At 39.5% G+C, this 22,279-nt stretch overlaps 1 protein-coding gene across 12 annotated transcripts in view; it reads right to left on the reverse strand.

The window, feature by feature from the left end:
• The window catches only part of CACNA1D (calcium voltage-gated channel subunit alpha1 D), a 384,077-nt gene that overhangs the window by 56,399 nt on the left and 305,399 nt on the right, over positions 1 to 22,279 (reverse strand). For all 12 annotated transcript variants that reach the window (XM_060239786.1, XM_060239787.1, XM_060239788.1 and 9 more), the window contains 6 exons: positions 21,784 to 21,943; positions 19,375 to 19,502; positions 18,847 to 18,943; positions 16,945 to 17,047; positions 12,841 to 12,942; positions 8,153 to 8,283 (listed from right to left, as the gene is read on the reverse strand). In XM_060239786.1, coding sequence (XP_060095769.1) covers positions 8,153 to 8,283; positions 12,841 to 12,942; positions 16,945 to 17,047; positions 18,847 to 18,943; positions 19,375 to 19,502; positions 21,784 to 21,943 — 721 coding nt within the window. The remainder of the gene's footprint in view (positions 1 to 8,152; positions 8,284 to 12,840; positions 12,943 to 16,944; positions 17,048 to 18,846; positions 18,944 to 19,374; positions 19,503 to 21,783; positions 21,944 to 22,279) is intronic.

The raw sequence follows: 22,279 nt of genomic DNA on the forward strand, positions 1-22,279 counted from the left end.
ACTCAAGGGCCCCAACCCATAGCCGCTTTCATGGCCACACTGACCTACCATCACACTGGCTGGTGCCCCACACAGCCAGGATTAAACTTTGTTGGCCTTAAAGGAGCCACCGGACTCAAATTTTGTTCTATTACTTCAGACCAATGCTGCTACCCACCCAAATCTGTTTCTGTTCCCAGAACACTTGAACTCCCTACTGCCCCCCCCCCCCCCACTGATAACCAATTTTCAAAAACTTGAAATTGCTCTGGCAAGTATTTGGATAGGAGATCTCCTTGGAATAACAAAGTTGGGAGGGTGGGAGGGTGTGTGTGAAAATTAAAGCAAACTACAGGATGGTCACCTGAAGCAATGGAAAGCAAAACTACCTTTAGTCCTCTTATTCAGTGAGTTTATTCCCAAGATATTGGGCTACCAACCTCTTGATGGGGCCTGGAGAACACCCAGAATTACAACTGTTCTCTGGACTACAGAGATAATTTCCTCTGCACAGAATGGCTTTTTTTGGGTGGGGGGGGGATGTGTACTTTACATGCCACTGAGCTCCCTGCCCTCCTCAGAATCCACCAAAAATATCCAGGAATTTACCAGCAAGAGTTGTTAACTCTATTTATTAAAGCCCATATATCACAGTTCTGCTACCCAAATACAGGATAACTACTGAAAACATATTGCCAGCCTTCCCCTTTCCCCTCCCCCACCCCAAACACACATGCACACACACAAGTCCTGTTCACAAGTTACAGTGAACACACATACAGGGTGTCTTGTTATTTAAAAATACATTGAGTCATTCTCTTTGTAGGAACCAGCCTTGTGGAGCTGGAGCTAAATAAATGGCTTGCTAGAGAGACTGAGGAAGGAAGGGGGGGAGGGCTTAAAAGAGGAAATGCTCTTTCCCTGTGTGTGGGGGGGGAGGGAGTGAGTTTTACCTTGTGAATTACAAAGAACATTAAGAGCCTCAGATATGCAGCAGAAGGGGGACGTTTTGCAGTTAGATGGAACATTACTTATCAGGATGTGTGCGCGCACGTGGTTTTAGATGTCGAAATGCTGCTAAAATTTATAGAGGCTCCTGGCTGCCGAGAGAGAGAGAGAGAGAGAGAGAGAGAGAGAGAGAGAGAGAGAGAGAGAGAGTGAGTCACAGCTGGTTGACAGCAGGAACTCGGCAGGGTCTGCTCCACAGGGGCACCCCTACTCCTCATCACCAGCCAAGCCAGGAGCACCAATAGCTATGGAGCAGTTGAATCCCGTGCTGGGTTAAAGGGTCCACTGATCAGCTGATCGGCCAGCAGCTCTTTTAACTGGAGAGGAAGGCTGGGGACTGCTTCTGCCCCCTGCCCTATGCTCCAGGATGCAGCAGAGGCCCCGGGGGCTGTTTGGGGGCCCCAGGTCAGGGGGCCTCACCCAGAAGTCAGGGGGCTGTGCCCCCACAGGCCCCCTCGTAGCTACGGGCCTGGACTGGGTAAGACTTAGTCAAATGGGAGAGAGCAAGCAGAGTCTTTCAGGCTGTTTCAAGAATGTTGGGACCAGCCTTTCTATCAAGGAGGTAGTTAAAGCTTCCCCCATCCACAGCTAATCAGTCTCTTCTGGGAGCTCTCATCAGCATGTAAGGGCAAAGATTATGGAGGTAGAAAGTCTAATCCAAAGGGGTCAAACATGCAGCTGGGGGCCAAAGCAGGCCCTCAGAGGGCTCCTATCAGCCCCCCAAGCAACTGGCTGTCATCTGCTTCCTTCTCCCTCTTTCTTGCTTCCTTCTGTATAGCAGCTTGCTTTGCAAGGCTTGTTCAATTGCATAAGAGCTACAGAAAAAAGCCTCCATTTTCTCCATTGGCTGAGGCTCCTCACTTGGGGAAGAAGGGGAGGGAGGGATAGCTTGCTTTGTCTTGTTCTCTCAATTGCACAGCAGAGCTACTGAGCCAAGCCTCTCTTCCTTCTATTGGCTGAGGCTCCTTTCCCCGGTCCCTAATCTTAAATAGGTACACACATGGCCCAGCCTGATATGGCCCAGCCCAACATTTATGTCAGATCTGGCCCTCACAGCAATTGAGTTTGATGCCCCTGGCCTAATCTTTCCAAAAATCCTGTCCATATCCTCAGGCAGTGCAAACAGAAGAGGATAAGCTTGATCTCAAAGGCCAAGCTGACTCATATCTATAATCCAAATTGTATCCAAGTTAGAATGTGTACAAGTGACTTTATCTCTGTAATACTTTGCAAAACCTGCTTATAGTTCTTCTGTCTCCTTCTATGGCCCTAGTTGAAACCTTCTTCTAATTGCTTAGCTCAACAATACTGTACAAACATGACAGTGGCATAAATCAGCACCTTAGAGTAGATGAACCCAAAAATGAGTTGTGGCCCATGTCTAACTAGATTAATCACCAGCCTTTTCACTCCTTTATTCAAGATGTTGTCCTTACCATTTTATTATTTCCAGATCCTCAGCAAACCTGGGAGCAGATCAATATCTACTCAGTAACAGAGGCTATCAAAGAGTGATTATGTCCATAGGCCAGGTCATTTCCCTACTTCAGAGGCTGACTAAGGGTTAAGGCTTTGTCTAACTTACAGTATCTCCATGTTTTCCAATGTTTTCAAAAGGATGTAAATTCTAAGGTTCAGTGAGTTTTCAGAGACTGGGACTTTTCTTCTATAGAGGCAACCATTGTGAATAGTAACCTTAAGAAAGCATGAGAAATCATGGTATCCAGATGCTTCAATACAATTGCTCTGAGACAGGTACCCAAACTAATGAAGAAAGCCCAAAGGGGATCCTGCTGAAAGGAGGAGCTGATGACATACCTCATGGGAGAACTGGGGGGAGGGGGGGCACCAGATCTCGTCTCATGTTTTGTTTCTGTTCTAGTTGGCAGGGCAGCATTTAGGACTGTCTTATAGTAGATGTTCTAAACACCTTACAATACTGGATCTGCAGATGGTCATTGCTTCAGAGGGATCTTGATCATACATGTATTAATAATCTATCTGCCACATTGTTAGCCTATTCTTCCTCCAAGGATCTCAAGGCAGTACTTAAGTTTTCCCCACCTCCATTTCATCTTCATCTGTGAAGCAGGACTGTTAAACTGAGAGGTTAACTGGCCTACAGTCACCAAATAAGCTTCATGACTGGTTCCCAAGTCCTAGTCTAATAAGCTTTAAATACAGCTGCCTCTCATTAAATACCCTTCCCCTTAATTATAAACAAATGTACTTTTTCTTTTCCAGTATAAACTAAGTGATAGAAATGGAGGACTGAATTACTTCAATAGCTGACATCTCCCGTATGCATCAGATCTCAATAAAGCACCTTTGAGGAAACAACTCAGGTCCTGGCCAAAACATACTCAGATTAGCAGGTGCTGAAATATACTGTACATAGTTTCAATTAAAATCTGTCCAGGCAGTTTACTTATCTCCAAGATCAAATACAACAACAATTAGAACCATCAGTAAGAAGGTCATTATTGTGTATATAATGCTATGCTTTTCTATTTTGAATAACAAGTTAAACATCTGTGTAAGATGCACTGCCAATTCCTGACATAAAGAAAAGTTTCCATAACAGTATTAGTACCCTGGCACTTTGAAATTTTGTGCATGGCTTTTCTTGTTATTGCAATATAATGGCACGAAAAGTTGTACCAGCTGAACCTGGACTATTACCCTGTCATACTACTACTTTCCCAAGTGTTTCAACATTGGCAGCCCTATTTGCAAATTCATTATGATTGGAATCTTAGAAAGTATCTCTGCATTTAAGTCCTATCTAAGATTATGAAGCAAAACAGCAGAACCTCAGGGAGTGGGGGGAGTCCTTCTCTATGATCTTTATAGTCTTTCTTTATTATCAAATACACAAACAAAACAGAACATTCTGGGATCTGCTTTCATGTGGGAGGCATTGACCCATTTTTTGAAATGAAAATGAACTGAATTAGTTAATTTTTGTTTTTATTCCCTTTTACTTAAAAACACAAGAAAAAGAAGGGGGCTTTTTTAGTTTTTAAAAAAATCTAAACTAATGTATACCCCTGTGCACTAACACATAACACTCTTGGGTCATTCTGAAATAAACTCATTATATCACAGAAGCTTCATGTAAGGCAAAACAAAATCAAATTTATCATTGGGCAGACTAGCCAGTGCTTCAGGCCTGAATATTCTAAGGGTCTCGAAGGAGAATATTAAAAACCCAGAAAAAATTAATTTGAATCCCTCTTTATTGGCCAAGTAAAGTGAAACCTTTTACTTAACTCACAACTTTGGCATTCTTTGAGTGATTGTAAAATAGTATCTTCTGTGAACAGAGAGCTATTGAAAGGAAAAATTGACAGCCAAAATTCTGTCTGTCAAGTTCAGATGTCAGCTTGACCTACAAGGGCCGCAAGAAAGATGTTAGAACGCAATTATGTTTTCTCTATGGAACAAAGAGATGTCACACTGAAACATTTACAGCACAGCTGTTTGCCTGAAATTTGAATTGCTCCACCTGTTTTTAATGGGATGGGTAGAAAAAGAAATATGTGAATGCATTGCAATGAGTGTGTGTGTATTTCTAACATGGTCCTTTTCTAGAAAATAAATGTTTATACCAGTACTATTACTGTGACACCAACTTTAAATTATTATCTTAAACAAACAACAAAAACAAATACATGGAGAGCCTTCGAAGTGTTCTGGTTTTGTACATGGCAGAACTGTCATAGAAGTAATCCATAATTTTCGCTGCTACCTTGTGCTACTGTGGCCCTAATAGTTGAAAAAACCTTGGTGTGTTAAGGTTCAGGTGTACTCCATCTTGAAATAAAACTGATTTCAACCAGTGAAAAATGAGATAACGTAAATGCCTCTGAGAAGCCATCAATTAACAGGACTAACTAACCTTTGGAGCACCTTTTCCAGAAGACTGGGTTAACCACAGAAAATGACAAAAAGGACTTGGTGATAGTTCATATACTACCAAGACGCCATGTTTGGCAAATTTAAAGACTTTTGCATTCCAGATAGTGATTATTTGTCTGTTGTGCCTTGCAGCACATCTTTTACTATCACAAAAATAAGTGAATGTGGAGGAAAACATCAGAAGCCAAATTTGCATGGAAGTTAAGAAGTCAGATTCAAAAAGGGCTCTAATTAGTGGGTTACAATATAAGTGCACACTAGCAAAATAACTTTTTATCAGATGTTAGGTACATAATTGGAAGCTACTTCCAAAGTGGATTCAAATCATGGACATCATCTTAATTTCTATACTACAAAGGAGCCATTTAAATGAGATGCTTTCCCATGATTGCATAGGTTATGACCTCAAAATTGGTACCATGACAGGAGGAAGCAGTAAATCCAGTGGGAAAAGCCATGTGATCAGACTCTACCTGCATGGTCATTAAAACATTTTCCCAGCCATGTTGGTGAGAGGAAGAAGAGGAGGAGATTGGATTTATATCCCACTCTTCACTACCTGAAGGAGTCTCAGCTTACAATCTCCTTTCTTAACTTGCATGTTGCTGTAATTGAAATTGCAATAGCCAATGGTTTATGCAATAAATTTTTACTGTTTTCAATCTCCTTTGCCTTCCCTCCTCACAACAGACACCCTGTGCGGTAGGTTGGGCTGAGAAAGCTGTCCAAGAACTATTCTAAAGCAGATCAGCTCTGAGAGAGTTGTAACTGACCCAAGGTCACTCCAATAGGTGCAAGTGGAGGAGTGGGGAATCAAACGCAGCTCTCCCAGATAAGAGTCCACAAAATTAACACTACACCAAACTGGTTCTCTAAAGCTTCCATGTAGTTAGGGTCCCATTTTAAAAAATCACAGTTTATCACTCAGTGCTTGTAGATTACCATTTTTCATAGGCAAACTCAATGCAGCATGCCCAAATTTGCATGGAAAACATGACGACACAATGGTGTGATGACCACAGGGATAGATTGCAAAGATGGACAGCTACCTATGTGGTTAGAACACACAGGATGCAGAAGTTTTCATGAAAAATGGTTGGCTGTACCATCTGCTATATCCCAGTAATGCACATGTGGTTTAAACAACTTTGTGGTAATGATCACAACTAGAGGCTAATTTTCATCTTGATGTCATTAATGACTATGGTGTTCATGCTATTTTTAATGAAAATCCAAATCAATATAGAAAAAAAGTAATTAAAAACCTCTTCAGGGAAATAAGTGCTTCCAACTGTACCTACAGTAAGTCTTCATTTCCTTCAACAAGAGACACACAGGCCCAGCTCACCTGCTCCAAAATATCACACACAGCATGGTTTCTTAGACACAGACATATATGTGCCGATAGTTTATCTGAGGTGATTACACGACTAGAACGATACTTTTTTTTGCCTGCCATACCCATATCAATCACATGAAGCTGCTTAGTCCCTTATATATTCCTTCCTCAAAATGTCTGCGGCCACAGGACCACATAAGGGATTCTACCATGTATGAACTGGACAGGTCTCACTGTTCCTTTGCCTGTGACTGCTGTTATCAGTAACTCATAATCCATCATCTAGATTTCAAGAAACTACCATTTGAGGTTTTCTACCAGACATAGCTTGAAAATCCCTTAGGGTCTTAGGTCTGTTGGGAAATTATTGAAGGTAAGAAAGAAAATTAAATGATACTATCAGCTTTTATGTAGTTTTACAGTCTCCATATATGCTACTTCAGCAACCTGAAAAGTAGGTCAGCATTGGAGTGTAGATTGGGGGATGATACTGAGATACGATGACTTGCTACATCAGCTCATGGCTGAGGTGAGATAGCTGTATTTATTCTAAAACATAATCAGTAACATGCGGGAGAAATCATAACACTATCAAAGGTTTTAAGAGGCAGATTTAGTTCAGGTGTCTGTATCAGTCTTGAGGGCATGTGGCTTGGAAACGTTTACTGATTCAACTAGATTACACTTGCATTTAAAAGACAGGTATAAATGAACACCAGAAATGGTTATGGCTACTAAAAAGGGGGGGGGGGATTAAATATGAATTTTGCTGTTGTAGATAGAATCCTTCATGACTGGAACAGGAGAAAAGACACTGCCCTGAAAGATAAGCACTCCAAACACATATCATGCACAATCTGAGAGAATTTATTTGAAGTAACAAACTTTCAGCATAAAAATATCTAGGACAGCTATTTAATTTATTAACACTAGAGATTGCTGATGATGACTTGTCTCGTGGCTGAGGTGAGATTTGGGCATATGAGGGACAATAGGAAAACAGACCCAGCCCACTCCTCTTCAGCAAAGATGGCTCCAAAAAGGATGTGGGGGTCCATTAAGCATGCCAACAGCCTCCCTCTAGTACTACATATATATACACACATACACATGCCATGCACACAAACATGGAGGAAAGGGTGCTCCTGGGCTACCAAACCTATTTGTTCCTTTGTCTGCTGGCAGTATTGCCCTTACAAAAATTTAGGGCTTGGGTGAATGGGGAGTTTCAGCTGGTGCTTTTGTCTTGGCATGCTACTACTAGCTTGACTTGACTGAGGATGAAAACCCAGTCTATGTTTTTATCTCAAAGTTCAGGGCTTCTCTTCCACATTTTATCTTACAAAGACTAAGAGGTAGGATAGGCTGAGAAAGAGTAACTGGTCCAAAGTCACCTAGTGAGTTTCATGTTGAGCAGGGATTTGAACTCTGGTCCTCCTGATCCCAGTTCATCATTGAGGAACGGAGAAAAGGGTTTGTTACACATTTGCTGTCATTTTCTGCCACTGTCTTCTGAAAATGTGTCTTAAATTGACTTTAAATGCCCTTTAGAATGCTCATTTTCATAATGAATAAGTGCAACTAAGGACTCTGGACTTGCAGAGGGCAAGAGAAATAAATTGCTTTGGCAAAGTCAAATAGTCATCCCAAAGGGATGTATCATTTTAATTCACGCAGAGCCTTAAAACTAACAGCTTTAAGTCACCTGTGATACCCCCAAGGAGGTGCAGGTTTTATTTAAAAAGGCATTTGGCACTTACCTTATTTCTTTTTTCGGAGGAAGACCCCAAAGTGTCTCAACCAATTACCATCCTTGTAGCACTGCTTATTTCACCCACAGTCATTTACCTGTTTTTCTCAATAAACTTGCAAGATAGTTAGTTAACATGTAGAAAACAAAATCACCTGTAGTGCAACTGTTGTGTTCTTTGCAGGGTGTTTCCCCACCAGTCCTTGTTCTTTCCGTTTCTTGAATTTCCTAAAGTAGTCCTGTATCAGGAAGGTGGCATAGAACTTCCCCACGGTTACCTCATCATCTAAATGAACAGACCAGACAGATCTCTCCCAAGTCAGCAATATTTCATCAATAGCTCATATAAACTCTTATTCAGTTCAGGAAAAAGAAATGTAATGGGTGCTATCAGCAGTAGGATTTTTGCTTCTAATGAAACTGCTGAAATCTAGCATAAAGCCATTTTCAGCATGTGAACTAAGCTTAAAGAGCAGAAGCAGATGTAAGCTACTTCTTGAGAAAGGAAAACATTGTACTGAGGTTCAAAGAATATTTTAGAATGCTAATATTTGTATAGAATTTTAAATGCCAATTTTGATCAGTTTGAACAAGTATAATTGGAGGGATTGGGGGGGGGGGCAGGATTTGGTGCCCTTTTAAGTAACTACATCACAGCATATTATATTTTTAAACAAGTTTTGTGCTGCCTTTCCACCCAATCAGGGTCCACAAGGCGGTGAACATAAAAATACATTAAAAACAGTGAAGTAATAGGGGGTTGGATCATTGAGAGTGGGGTTGAAGCTTTTCTTCCACTCCACTTTCCCAGTGGGAAATTACTCCATGCAATTTGGTCTTTTATAGCAAACATGCAGGTTCTGAAAGGTCTTCCTTCACCAAGAATACTTTCTGACTGTGTCTTCAGAACAGGATAACTTTTGCATTAATTATCAAGTATTAAACTTGTGTTTGTGGATTGTATTCCTAACTGGAATAACAGTAGGGCAGATAAAGTAGGGTTGTACTGGATTTAGTATTTTATGTATCACTGGCAAGGTTAAACAATAGTTTACATAACGAAATATATAAACCTATTTGACTGAAAGGTGCTTGGTTGGGAGCCCAGTCTGTTCCATGCCATCTGTTAATAGCATCATTATGCCTGCTCTGTTCATGCTACAAATGCTTTATCAAAAAGGCATTTGGATCCATAAACTTCCACTGATTACAATGTAAGGGGGTTTTTAAGGGAGGGGGGATTCCTAACTACTCAGGATCAGGTCCTAAGAACAAAAAATATATATACTTTGCATTTCTACCATAGTTATTTAATATTTCAGAATATTTCATTTGGTGTGTAACCTCTCTTGAAGGCTAATTCTTCTTTGTATTGAAATTGCATATGAATGAGTTTGTCGTGCACAAAAAATTCAATATGAATAGGATTGTTCATGTATTCAGTGTCAGAACTCTCTCTCTGAATATAATGGTGAGGTGTATATCAGTCCATAAGAGAAACCATTGTAAGTGTGCACAGGAAAACTGTATTGTTAAGGCATCCCTACACTGGACTGATAGCCTGGGTGTTCTATTCTAGTTAATGGAATGTATGTCCAAATAACAGAATTCAAAAGGGACAAAAGAACCCACAGAGTGCATTCACACAGCCTTTTCTTGCATATAAAAAGGTATTTTGATGGTTGATGTTGTAGCTTTGTGGCAGCAAAAATACGGAAAAGGCTATCTGGGCATACAGCTCTCATATGTTTTAACCTGGAAACCATAGCTTGGCAAATGTATTTAGCCATGGTGAATGTTGTATTAAGATTATTACTTGTTACAATATGCCCATGATCAAGCCCCATGTCAAAAGGCTTTCCCCATCCTTAGTATTATTTCCTCTGAAATATAAGAGTACCAAAAAGGAAATAATATATAAAATGATTTTTGGAAAACAAACAAAGAGGATGAAATGAAACACTTTCTAAGAGACAGTAAGAGACAAACTTGCTTAAAGTGGGCCTTAAGCTGGCTTCTCATATTATACAAACGTTCTACACCAGTAAATATGGAGGCACACACAACTATTTATAATTATATGAACCATATTAAATAGCTGTGTGTGTTAAAGTAACATATTATGCTTGCTACATGTTCTGTGGACTTTCCATTCTATTCTTTGACTTCTTAGTTTGAGCAAGACAGACACTGCTATATATGTGAAGGAAAGCAGCTAAGCAGAGGTGATCATACATTAAACAGGGTTGAAAACAACATTAAAGGGAAAGTCAAGGGAATGTATTTCAGCAAAACAATTTCTGGAAGAAGACAGAAGGTATTAGATAAACTTCGATAGGCTTTGAAGGGTAAAGGATGGGGAATTCAGAAGAAAACTTGTAGTAAAAAAATAAGAACATGGATTTTAGTGGCTTCTCTGTCCTCTTTACATTTAATATTGGCAATATTAATGAATTCTAAAGTGTAATTTTTGAAAAAGTGGTTTGACATCACAAACCTATTTCCATTTATCACTAAAGTAAATAGTTTTTCAGACAGTAGTAATTTATCATGTTAGTATCAATTATTTCTTCATTAAATTTACTTATCACTTAGAAACAGGGCTTTTCTTCTGGAAAAAGAGGTGCTGGATCTCTGAAGAGGGAAATGATGGAGAAACACACAGGTACCCGTCATGAATGTTTAAACTTTTTTGAGAATGTTGTTTCCGTTAAGAGGTTCCAGAAAAAAAGCCCTGCTCAGAAACAAATATCTGCTATGCTATGAAATTAAGTTTGTTCAGATACTGTTTGGAAGATGTGGTATGTAATTAAATGTGTGAAAGAAACTGGTGGGAAAATGTAGTTTGGCCAATTCAAGGACTTTGTATATAATGCTTTTCATATCAAAGATTAAAGCATGTTTCACTTATGGTATTATTTATATTGCATATTTCTTATTTTGTGTTTTGAGTAAAATGTAACGTTTCAGTAAGTACCAACAGGCATATTTTTTCTATATGCCAACTATTTTATATTCCAATCTGAATAGGTAATGTTCATTCCTGTTTCACTAATGTTTATACCTCACACATGTAAAATACTTTGTGCATTCTGCTGCAGAATTTAGCACTACTCTATTTTCTGCATTTGAATGGCATTTTTCATTCTTTTGCTCTAGATATACAAACGGCATTGCATTGTTAGATTACGTCTACAGAAATGAATATTATCATGGCTGAAAAATATTCATTTTATAAGCAACAATGAACTGAAGCTGAGCAGTAGCACTCAGAAGAGGAACTGTGTAATGATCTAAAGATATAATTGGCAAAGGCTGTCTATGTGCTTAATTAACGCAGGCACGGTTTGCTATTCTGAAGCATGCATCTGTATTTCAAGAAAAAGTAGGGGAATCAAGTTGGCCAGAGGCAACACTAATTCCATGCCACCACCCTAAAACAGAATTGCTTCAGAATATTCTGAAAAGACTGAGAGTTGAAAGGAATAGAGGCTGCAGAAAAAGCTCAAGCACATGGTTACAACAATAACAAAAGCAATTCATCTAGGCCATGCAAGCACTCAGGTGTAAGGCTAGAAAACAGCAGAATAGAACACAGAGACACTGTTTTAAATGTGCAGTATCCCTCTCAACGCCTGCGTTTTTCTGGATATCATTTGGCATGGTCCCATCCCCAGTCTGAGCTGCCAGTTGCAAGTAGCTCATCTAACAACAAAGCCAATGCTTCTTCTTGGACGATGCTGCAGAGTCGGGCAGCCATCATGCTCTTGCTCTCTCTCACTCTCTCACAGAGCTTGAGAAGGTCACCTTCAGAGAGAGATCAGCCTCCATAACCATCAGAAATGAGATCTTGGGAGCCTTACTTCCAAACCTGAGCCAGATCTGTCTTGAAGCTGTGGTAACGCTATAAAAGTACAGTGAGCTATAAAAGACACCAGATAAGGCACTGAAATGGATCAGTATCTTGGATATTAGGGATGGGACTGAATTTTCCCTTGTCATAGATCCTGCACTTTTAAAACATGAAAAGCAAAAGATCACTTACAATCTAAGGTTCATCATTATTGAACACTTAAGAGAAATATACATTTAGTATATACATTTGCATATAACTCTACTATGAAATATTTGATATTTCACCTTAAATGGATTCATAAATAACATACTTGCCAAGTAGTTCTAGCTAATATATTATCAGGAGAAGTAAAAAAAGAATATTCGCATCACACACCAAACTCCATTGCACTATTGCAAATCTGGACTAATTTCATTACCAGCAGAAAGTGGACTCACTCTGAACATAGAACAGAAAAAACATTATTTGAAACATGGAAACTGGCATGTTTCTAGCTTGGATCCACTGGATGATGTCCATGAATAGAAAGAGAAGGTGATTTTTCACCCATTTCCTGCTGCAGAGCTCTGATGTCCCCCTCCCACTATTCCTGCAGGTCTCTTGCCCATATGGAACCAGCATCCCAAGGGGCATTTTTAACAACAGCAGAAGGGTTTCGGAAGCTGCACTCCATGGATGGAATCTCTAATTACATGGAAAAATTATATTTATATTGAATGAAGAAGCCCTTTTTTGTTAACCAGTACTGAATGGCAGATTATCTTAAACACAGTTACCCCTTTCTAAAACCACTGACTTCAATGTACTTCAAGGGATGTAACATTGTTTAGGATTGCACTGTCTTGTATATATTGACTGAATGCTTCAATACAAGTGTTTGCCACTTAATATTCTGGATCTCAGTAATCAGAACCTTCAAAATTTTAATAACATGAAAACATTAACAATGAAGAAAACAAATCTCATTATGAAGAGTATCTCACTAACCGCCAGCTGGAGGGACAACTTGATCAAGGAGTTTCATACTAGTTTTCTTCCAGATTTTCTTTATAACTGCTCTGAGTTCTTCATTTGCTTGTTCTAAGTTCCCTGGAGTTTGGAGGGGGAGAGGTAGGGTAGGTGTAATCAGAGACAATGGTGACACACTAATACAGTAAAAAAAAATTAGAAACCAAAAGGAACTAAATATGGCAATTCCATTCAACACATTACTTTACCACCTCCCATATGCATTACCTGTTTTGATATTTGTGTGCTTCTGTGCATGTGTGCATGTACTTCTTGTCTTTATGTAGGGGATTGAAAATGAGACCCCAATGTTCATCTATGATGTAACAATACCAAATCAATATGAGGGTAATGCTCTCAGCCATCACTTTGAATGGAAGCATTACCATAACATGGATTTGGTTTTATGACATCATAACAGTCAAATCTGATTGGTTTTGAGGCATTCTTCACAAATCTATTTTGGGTTAGAACAATACTTTCTGTCACACACTGATCTGGCATCACTGTAGCAGAATATTAGTGTGGAGACTTAAAAATTCATATATACATCCATTTTGTTCTCATTTGTTCACTGTTAGAAACTTTGGTTCTCTCCCATAATCCTCTACACCACAGCTATACTATTTCTATGCAAGTGACCCGTGTCCTAGATATAGTTTATATTTTCAGTATTGTTAGTACTAGCTTCAAAGCCTAAACATTAGATTAGGACCTCATGAAGTTGTATTTGTCCAAGAGTTTCTTGACACACCAGTACAGAAAACATACTTGAAGAAATGCCAGAATAGTCTGACCCTCATAGTATTGTTCTGTCTAAGTCAAAGTTCATGCCTTACTGTATGATAGGGTTTGGGTTTTATCAGATACATCAGATATTCATCACAGACCAGGCTAACAATTACACAAGCTCCTATGGATGGAAAAGGGTATTTAATGTGTAATTTTATTCTTGCCCCTTGTTGCTCTGGACAAACAACTTAGATGTCTTCACGCAGAGCAGGATGCATTCTTTAAGAAATAATAGTGCATTTTAATTGGGTATTTGTTTAATGTAATAAATTCTGTATGCTGCATACCAGAATGTCATATCATTAACAATAACTGCAACACGGTTTTAATTTTAACAAATGGTTTTAACAATGGAACAAGGTGAAATCTGGTTGGATGTATAGTGAAAAGACAGCAAACGTTTCTAATGACAACAGATTTATTCAGATCTTTGCATGGTATAGTTGTTAGGACCAGGGAGACCCACTGACATGTAAGCTTGCTATGTAACTTTCAGCCAGTCATACACTCTTAGTCTAACATAGCTCACAGGGTTGCTGCAAGGATACAGTTGAGGAGAGAATGCTGTAAGCCATTTTGGCTCCCCACTGGGGAAAAAAAGTAAGGTATAAATAAAGTATATTAATTAATTAAATAAAGTAGCAAGATAACTAGCTGATGCCCCATGGAGACCTATACGTACCTCCAAATACACTGCAAATATTGAAATGTATTTGAATTTTGTTTTAATAAAACACCTCTGTGTATGCATTATTTAACAATAGCTTCACAACTATACAAATATTAATTCTAGAAATTATACTATAATTAAATGAAGAATATGAATCATTCACAAGTGAAGCACATATAACAGCAACATGTTGAAATACCTAAACATTGTCAAAGAATTGTGTGGCATGGTTGTTGTTGTTTTAAAAAACTTATATGAAGTAGCAACGTATGGAACTAAATCACCCGCCCTCCAGTGAGAAAGACCTCAGTGCTGGAGATCAAAAGCTGTAGCTCTCACTTTATGTACTTAGATCTGCACAAGTGGAGACCTGCAACAATGTGTTGTAGTTTGTTTTAAGCTGTAATTGCATCTTTTTAAAAACTTCAGTGTAGGATTTGTAGTTTCTCAATGTATATATTCCTTGTGATAAGACCCACTCAATACAGTACACAGAATGTATTAATCCTTTTATTTTGTTTCCTTGTGACAGTTTCCTCACGCTGCTTCCAGGCTTCCTGCTTCTCACACTATGATCCAAAATACCACTGCTTAAAATGACAGTATTGGTTAAGTAGGGTCATCCTTACAGGAGTCCAGAGGATGCTTTGAAGGCAAGGGGCTATGGCTCAGTCAGTGATAGAGCATCTGCATGGCTTGCAGAAGGTCCCAAGTTCAATCCCTGACATCTCCAGTTAAAGCATCTGGCGGTAGGTGATTGGAAAGACCTTTTACTGCCTGAGCCCCTGGCAAGATGCTACCAGTCTGGGTAGAAAATACTGACCTTGATGGACTGATGGTCCGGTTCAGTATAAGGCAGCTTCATGTGTGCCTCCAGGGGATGGATATCAAAGATTTTAGCAAGTACAAAAAGCACATGGCCATCCCTTTGACCTCCAGCATGGAACATTAATGAAAGGAGTGGAGCGGTTTAACACCAGCTAGGGAGCTATGCCGAGAGGTTGGGCATTCTTCCTACTTCTTCCATTCATCCTACCAGAAAGACTGCTTTGCAGACATTATCATAATTTACAATTTGTGGAGAGGGGGCATTCCTTCCACCATTCTTTCCTCCCCTCTCCCCCTATTTCTATGCCTCTCACTTTCTCCATACTACCACCACTTCTCTTACTCTCTTCTCCCCATGTCTATCATTCTCTCTGCTCCCTACCTCATCATTCTCTCTTTCTTGCTCTTTCTGCCCCCTGCCCCAATTTCTCTCTCTTTCTGCCCCCAACCTCATCATTCTCCATTTGTTTGCATTTCTGTACACCATCAATCTTTCTCTCTTTCTACCTCCTTACCACAGCACTCTCTTTCTCTCTGACTGCACCCCTGTCAAGCTTCCCTCCCCCCAGCTACTTTTGGCAACTCACCCAGAATTGCTCTGGGCAGACCAGCTGACTTTCCCTCCCTTTCCTTACAGGGTCACCCAGTGTAGCTCCAGATGAGCCAACGTACCTTCCCTCACCTTGTCACTGCTTTTAGTGGCTCACCCTGGAGCTGCTCCAGCTGGCCTGCTGAGACTTCCCCCTGTCCTGCTCTCAACAGCTCACTCAGAGCTGCTCCAGGTGAGCCATCTGACCTTCCCTCCCCTCCCTTGCTGGCTCACCTGGAGCTGCTTCAGGCAGGCCCACCAAGGCTTTCAGTGGCTTGTCTGGCACAGCACCTGGCAGGCCAGGCCTGACAGTGGGTTCCAGGTTACGCTGCTTGCCATCACAGCACCTGTTTCTGCTGCAGGGACTTTCAAAGGTAAGTGCGTTGTATGTACCTGTACAGACAATGCTTTTAATTTGGAGAGGGATTTAACCCCCCTCAATGTATTTTTAAAAAAAACTTTTCAGATTTTCTTTTTTAACAAACCTAGAAGGTTGCCCAAATTTGCAGAAAAGTCTACTTGGGGTAAGTGTGCCCCCTATCTGTGGATTTAGATATTATAGATAGGGAATTAGATGCACAGGTCATGTTTCTTATATATTTATCCCCCTAGAGAATCAGAGATAATATTTCCATCTGGATGTTTCTGAGCCAATTGTATTTTGAAACAGCCATTACCTGAAATATAATGACAACTTCGTATCATGATTACCGTACTTTACTAGCAAGTACAACTGTAGCCAAAACCAAGCTGGTTTTCAGATATAACTCTATTATTCATAGAACTGCCAAAAGTTCAAAATAAAAAAGCAAAGGACTGGCTACTGTAAAAAAAGTTTATATTTGCACATATCAGAAAATATATAGGGAAGGACCTAGACAAGATAGATGATAGAAGACTACAGTAATCAGCATTACACAGCTGGGGGCTATTGCTGTCTCTTCTACAGTTGAAGAAGAACATGAAGGTAGTATGATAACATGTCTGACAGTTGGAGGTTTTGGGGAGAAGGGTTGGTTTTGGCAATAAAGCATTTCTACAAGCCCATTGCTTTTGACAAAAAGGAATAAGCCTTTCCCACAAGGTATTAGGCACTCATTTGAGTTTTGAGGGCTCTGTTTTAACCTGTTATTTTTGGTAGATCTACAAACATATCACATCAATAGAGAGTTTTATAGAAATATGATGAGCCTTAATTGCTTACCTTCTGTTTTAATCTTCAGAGCTGTTCTTACTAAAGCAAATAAAGTAGCATTAAACATGACTGTGCCATCACTGTTTAGGGGCATGTTCATGGCTACCAACCTCTGTAGGTGTTTAAAAAACAAATACAAAGAAATCACAGTTTATTTTGGTTATATTTTTGGAGGAAGAGCATGCATATACATAAGGAACAACAGAGAAAACTGCATGAGGGGGAAAATCATAGCCAATGTCACTGCCTTCAATCAAGCAATGAAATTGTGAGCTTTTTGACTACATGTGGTGTATTTTGTGGCAGTAGTCTCTAGAAGACAGGATTTCTGTCTTCTAGAGATCAAAATTTTCTCCGGATATTATTTATGATTGACATAGAAAGCTAGAATCTTAAAATAACTCAAAAACATTCAATTGAATTATAACTGCCAACTATGGAAATGACATATTTTTTGTCCTTCTAATTTCAACCTGTTATGCTCATGATGTGTTTAATTCATCTAGCGGGATTTAAAAGCACTTATTAGACTCATAAATACTTGACCAAGTTGACCAAAACACAATATTTGATACTGGGGTAATAGACAAAACGAGACTTCAAGATGCCTCTCTTTCACCAGCTTTGTTGTGCACTATTCAGTAGCAACTATGCAAAAGAGTTTTATATGGTTTGTTTTTTTACTTGTAGCTTATAGAAGTAATAACACCATTTGCTATAAATACAGCCATCAATTCAAGGATATCTTATCAATATTTTTACAAAATCCATATGTGAACTAAATATTCTACACTAAACTGTAGAATGTTAGATGTAACAGACTATTAGTTTATCTGTTGCAAATTAACTGTACTTTCTAAGCATCTTTCTCCCTCTCTGTGGATTTAGCTTCTCTTCTTTTGTGCCTCTGCTTTCCCAAACCAGTTTCATTTAAATTGCTCCACAGCCACATTGATTACAAGGTGCTGGGTTCAAATAACAGGGAATGAGCTACCTGTATCATGCCTTCCCTAGGTTTTTCAGAGACAATGGCTTTACACTGTTACCCATGGAAAGACAGTCTATAAAAACCTTGGTCAGATAAAGCAAGGCAATTTTCAAGTTCTTAATAATTTGTAATTTTTATCTGTATTTATACTCATAGCATGTTTCTGCAAGTTCAAAATCAAAACCAAGAAGCTGTTCTAGAAATATAGGCAATTACATTTCATGGAATCTTAGTAATGTCATGACTGAAATGCATATATACAACTTCCTGTGTTTTAATCAACAATGTATAGTATGCACTGATAGTAAAATCAATACACTTAGAGAGTGGAAAACCTTCCTTGAGGACTAAAAGGGCATAGGGCTTTTTCATACATGAAGCTTCAAATGGATCTTGTTCATTTGGCTTATACATGGCTATAACACCCACACCTGTATTATCTATGCCTCTTTTCCATTTTCTCTTCTGCATCATTAATGACCATAAGAGATGAGGTGATTTCAGCCTCATAGATGTAAACTCTATGTTCCTCCAAGTAAAGGTATGTAGAATCACAGATGAAGTCACATTACTTAATTTTAATTCAGAAGGTGACAAATTTTTGTTTACATAAGTGTCAGTGAACTAAATTACTAAGTAAAGCAGGTCACCAAGGTCACCAAGGAAGACACAGAACTCTTGGTTCATCTGAACTCTCCATAATTTCCTTTCACACACCCTTCACGCCCATATATTGTTCTGAACCAGTGAGCCAAGAAAAGAATAGGAGAGTTCTTGTAAGGGCCAGATGAGGCCTGGGAAAAGCTGTGATCTTCATGTCGGAGAATGTTGTTTACATTCCAAGAAACCTGTTCACTAGTAAAGACACTGCAGAAATACTAGTACAATAAACATTAAATATTTTGAAAGACACCAAAGCCTACCTTGCATGCAACTCTGTGAGGACATAATTTACCAAAACCCAGAGGGGGCTGTATGCGCCGTAACAAGGTAACAACATCAAGGTGTTTTATCCTTCCCCTACAAGGGACATAAGAGTATTGATTAAATACTTCTACATATCTTTTAAATAGCTTTCTTTATTTTTTGGCATTTCATAAAAAAAAATTTAAAATGGTTTTTTTTAAAAAAAAAATGACTTTCTTTATTCTTTCTTTATTTTTTGGTATTTCATAGAATCATAGAGTTGGAAGGGACCTCCAGGGTCATCTAGTCCAACCCCCTGCACAATACTTCCTAAATACCGCCCCCTTCATTCTCCTCTTTACTCTCTATTTTTTTGGGGGGGTATTTCATAGAATCATAAAGTTGGAAAGGACCTCCAGAGTCAGCTAGTCCAATCCCCTGCACAATGCAGGAACTTCCTAATTACTTCCCCACATACATCCTCAGTGACCCATTCCATTTTTGAAGTAGGCACATACTGTGATGAAATGACTAGCTGTACGTACTTTGCTTCAGGATCATATTCTGACCATATTCTTTTAAATTCATCTAGGTGATGGGGACCAAGAATAGACCAATCGCGTGTCAGATAATCAAAGTTGTCCATGATGACAGCCACAAAGAGGTTGATAATCTTGAAAACAATTGAAGAAACTCATTAATAATATTTAAATTACCATGGAAAAGTGCAAATGATGAAGTACAGGTATGCATGTGTGTGTATACACACACACATTCCATAGACTGATTTGAAGAGTGTGTGTTTTTATATGCCTAGATACACACACAGTCTTCAAATCAGTCTATGGAAAATGCAAATATATATATAGGAGTGATAAAAATAATAAAGTGCTGACATATATCGCAACTGAAGTCACATTACTTAATTTTAATTCAGAAGGTGATATTACTTAATTTTAATTCAGAAGACACCATAAGCCACACATTTTTATGTATTCGTCTTTCTTACAGTTTCTTTATAGATGAACTCCTTTCCCTCACATGATTCCACTCTCCTCATCCTCTTCTAGCTATGGATGCTCTTTTCCATTAAGGCAGTGATCTATAATATAAAAGCCCTTTCGTCTTGACAAAACTGAGCATTCTGATTGGTTGGGACTGGGTGGGACTGTGATACATCAACCTTCGCCCTTCTGAACTATCAATCAAGCGTACTTGCATGTCATTGGTTGAGTCTACTCTACTCTCCTGCCTGAGTGGCTGTTGCTAGCTGATACTGTCAGTAAAAGGCAACCACTCTTAGTTCTGGCAGTTTTTGGCTCTCTGTTGGCTGAGCTGCCTGTCACATCAATTCATAGAGGAGAGAAAGAAACCTTTCCTTTGATTGGCTGAGGGAGGGAGGAGGGAAACAGCCAGAGAACAGCTTCCCTCGATTGGCTGAGGACTCCTCCCTATCCTCTTCTGGAAAGGGGGAAAAATGGTGTCCTGTGGCAACAGACCAGATACAGAAAGAGGGATATAGGGGAAAAGCAAGACACAAAGACAGACTGCTGGTTTGAAAGGTATCACTAAAGACCTCTGAGGCAGAACTCACTGGGGTCAGTCCTGACTATGGCTGCCAGTTCCAGGTTGGTGGGAAATTCCTGGAGATTCTGTGGTGGAGTTTGAGAAGGGCATAAGAGTTAGGGCTTCAGAGCAGGGTCTGCTAGACCCAGGTTCTTGCTGTGGAAGCTAATGGGATGGTTTCAGACCAGTTACAGACTTTCAGCCTATCTGCCTTACAGGGTTGTTGTTCAGATCAAAGGGGACAGAGGAGAATGATGTAAGCTGCTTTGGTCCCCTCCCCCACTGTGGAGAAAGACTGTCCTTTTCCTATGTAGAGGCTGCAGGGAGGGGAAAGGCGATGGAAAGCTGAAGTCAGAAGGGCAAATAAAGGGAAGGAGATAGGGTTGCCAACTCCTTGTTAGGAAATTCCTGGAGATTTAAGGGGTGTGGCCTGGAGAGGGCAGGGTTTCAGGAAGGGTGGGACCTCAGACAGGAACAATGCCATTTCCTTCTGGGGAATCATTGCTGTCAATCTCGAGGTAAGGGCTGGAGATCACTCAGAATTACAGCTGCTCTCTAGATGGCAGAGATCAGCTCCCCTGGAGGAGGGGGGAGTGAATTCCTTCACTTAGATAGATGGGAAGACAGCAAGGGCGGGGGAGCACTCACCCAAAGCCTCTTTCTAGAGCTCATTGTATTTTTCTCCAACAGACCTTATTCCTAGTATCTCAATAAGCCCAGCTGGTCCCCCCCCCCCCCCCCCGCAGTTGGTAGTCCTATTCCCTTGGAATAATTTTCCAGGAGAGGTGAAGAGGATACTTCATTTTCTGCCTTCCAAAAGTCTGTATGGCCAGATTATTTAATAAGAGGGTTCTGTATCGTTGATGCTAATTATGGTAGAAAGACTTTCAATGATAGTGTTTGTACTAGGCTGCTAGTATTTTGATATTTCATGTTTTCATGTGTATGATATTGTGCTTTTATTTACTATATACGTTTTTTGTTGTGAGCCACCTCAGTCCCCTATTGGAAGTGAAAGATGGATAAACATCTTTTAAAATCCTGCATTTGTGTGTAACCCATAAATGTAAGTGTAACTATGAGCGTAACCCAGCAAGAAGATCTTAAAAACTGGACTGAGCTCAAGATGTCATTCTCATATGAAACAACAGTTTCTTCAGTTGGATTTTGCACCTAGAAACACCTGCAAATATAAGTGGAACTCTTCAATATAAACTATATGTATTTCTTGAAATGTACAGCCATTTGATTTTGACTGTGTATATTATATTGTTTCAAACATTAACTCTGAAGGCATTTTATGAACTCTGAGAATTATGTTTTAAAGTCATTTTCTGATAAACTTATCATTCATCCATCTCTTAAACTACTGCTGTTCCTGGACTCACCAAAAAAGCACACAACATATAGAAAGTAATGAAATAAATTATGGCAAAGTTGCTTCCACATGTATATTCTTCTCCTGGATTGTAATCAGACTCTGCATCACATAGTTTTCCTGGCATACAAGCTAACATGATTTCTTGCCAAGCCTCTCCTGTCGCGCACCTACAATATGGAACAAAACAAGGCAAGAATGAGCCAGATAGCATTGTTTTGCATTCAGAGTGACAGTACTTAGCACTACTACTTACCAGAGGCTTCCATATACCAGCAAGTAATAATAGGGTCCAGAGCCCTAAGATACAGAAGTACCAGAGATCAGGTGATCCTCATGCTCCAACAACCATCTTACTCTTAACATAATACAAAGGGAGTTTTGACTCTCAAAAACTTAGACTACAAAAATCATGTCAGTCTCTAAGGTGCTACTGGACTCAAGTCTAGTTCTTCTGTTTCAGACTAGTATGGCTACCCTCTGAAACTATGATACAGACATGTAAC

The sequence above is a fragment of the Heteronotia binoei genome, chromosome 5 (genome assembly GCF_032191835.1).
Source record: "Heteronotia binoei isolate CCM8104 ecotype False Entrance Well chromosome 5, APGP_CSIRO_Hbin_v1, whole genome shotgun sequence".
Lineage (NCBI taxonomy): Eukaryota > Metazoa > Chordata > Lepidosauria > Squamata > Gekkonidae > Heteronotia > Heteronotia binoei.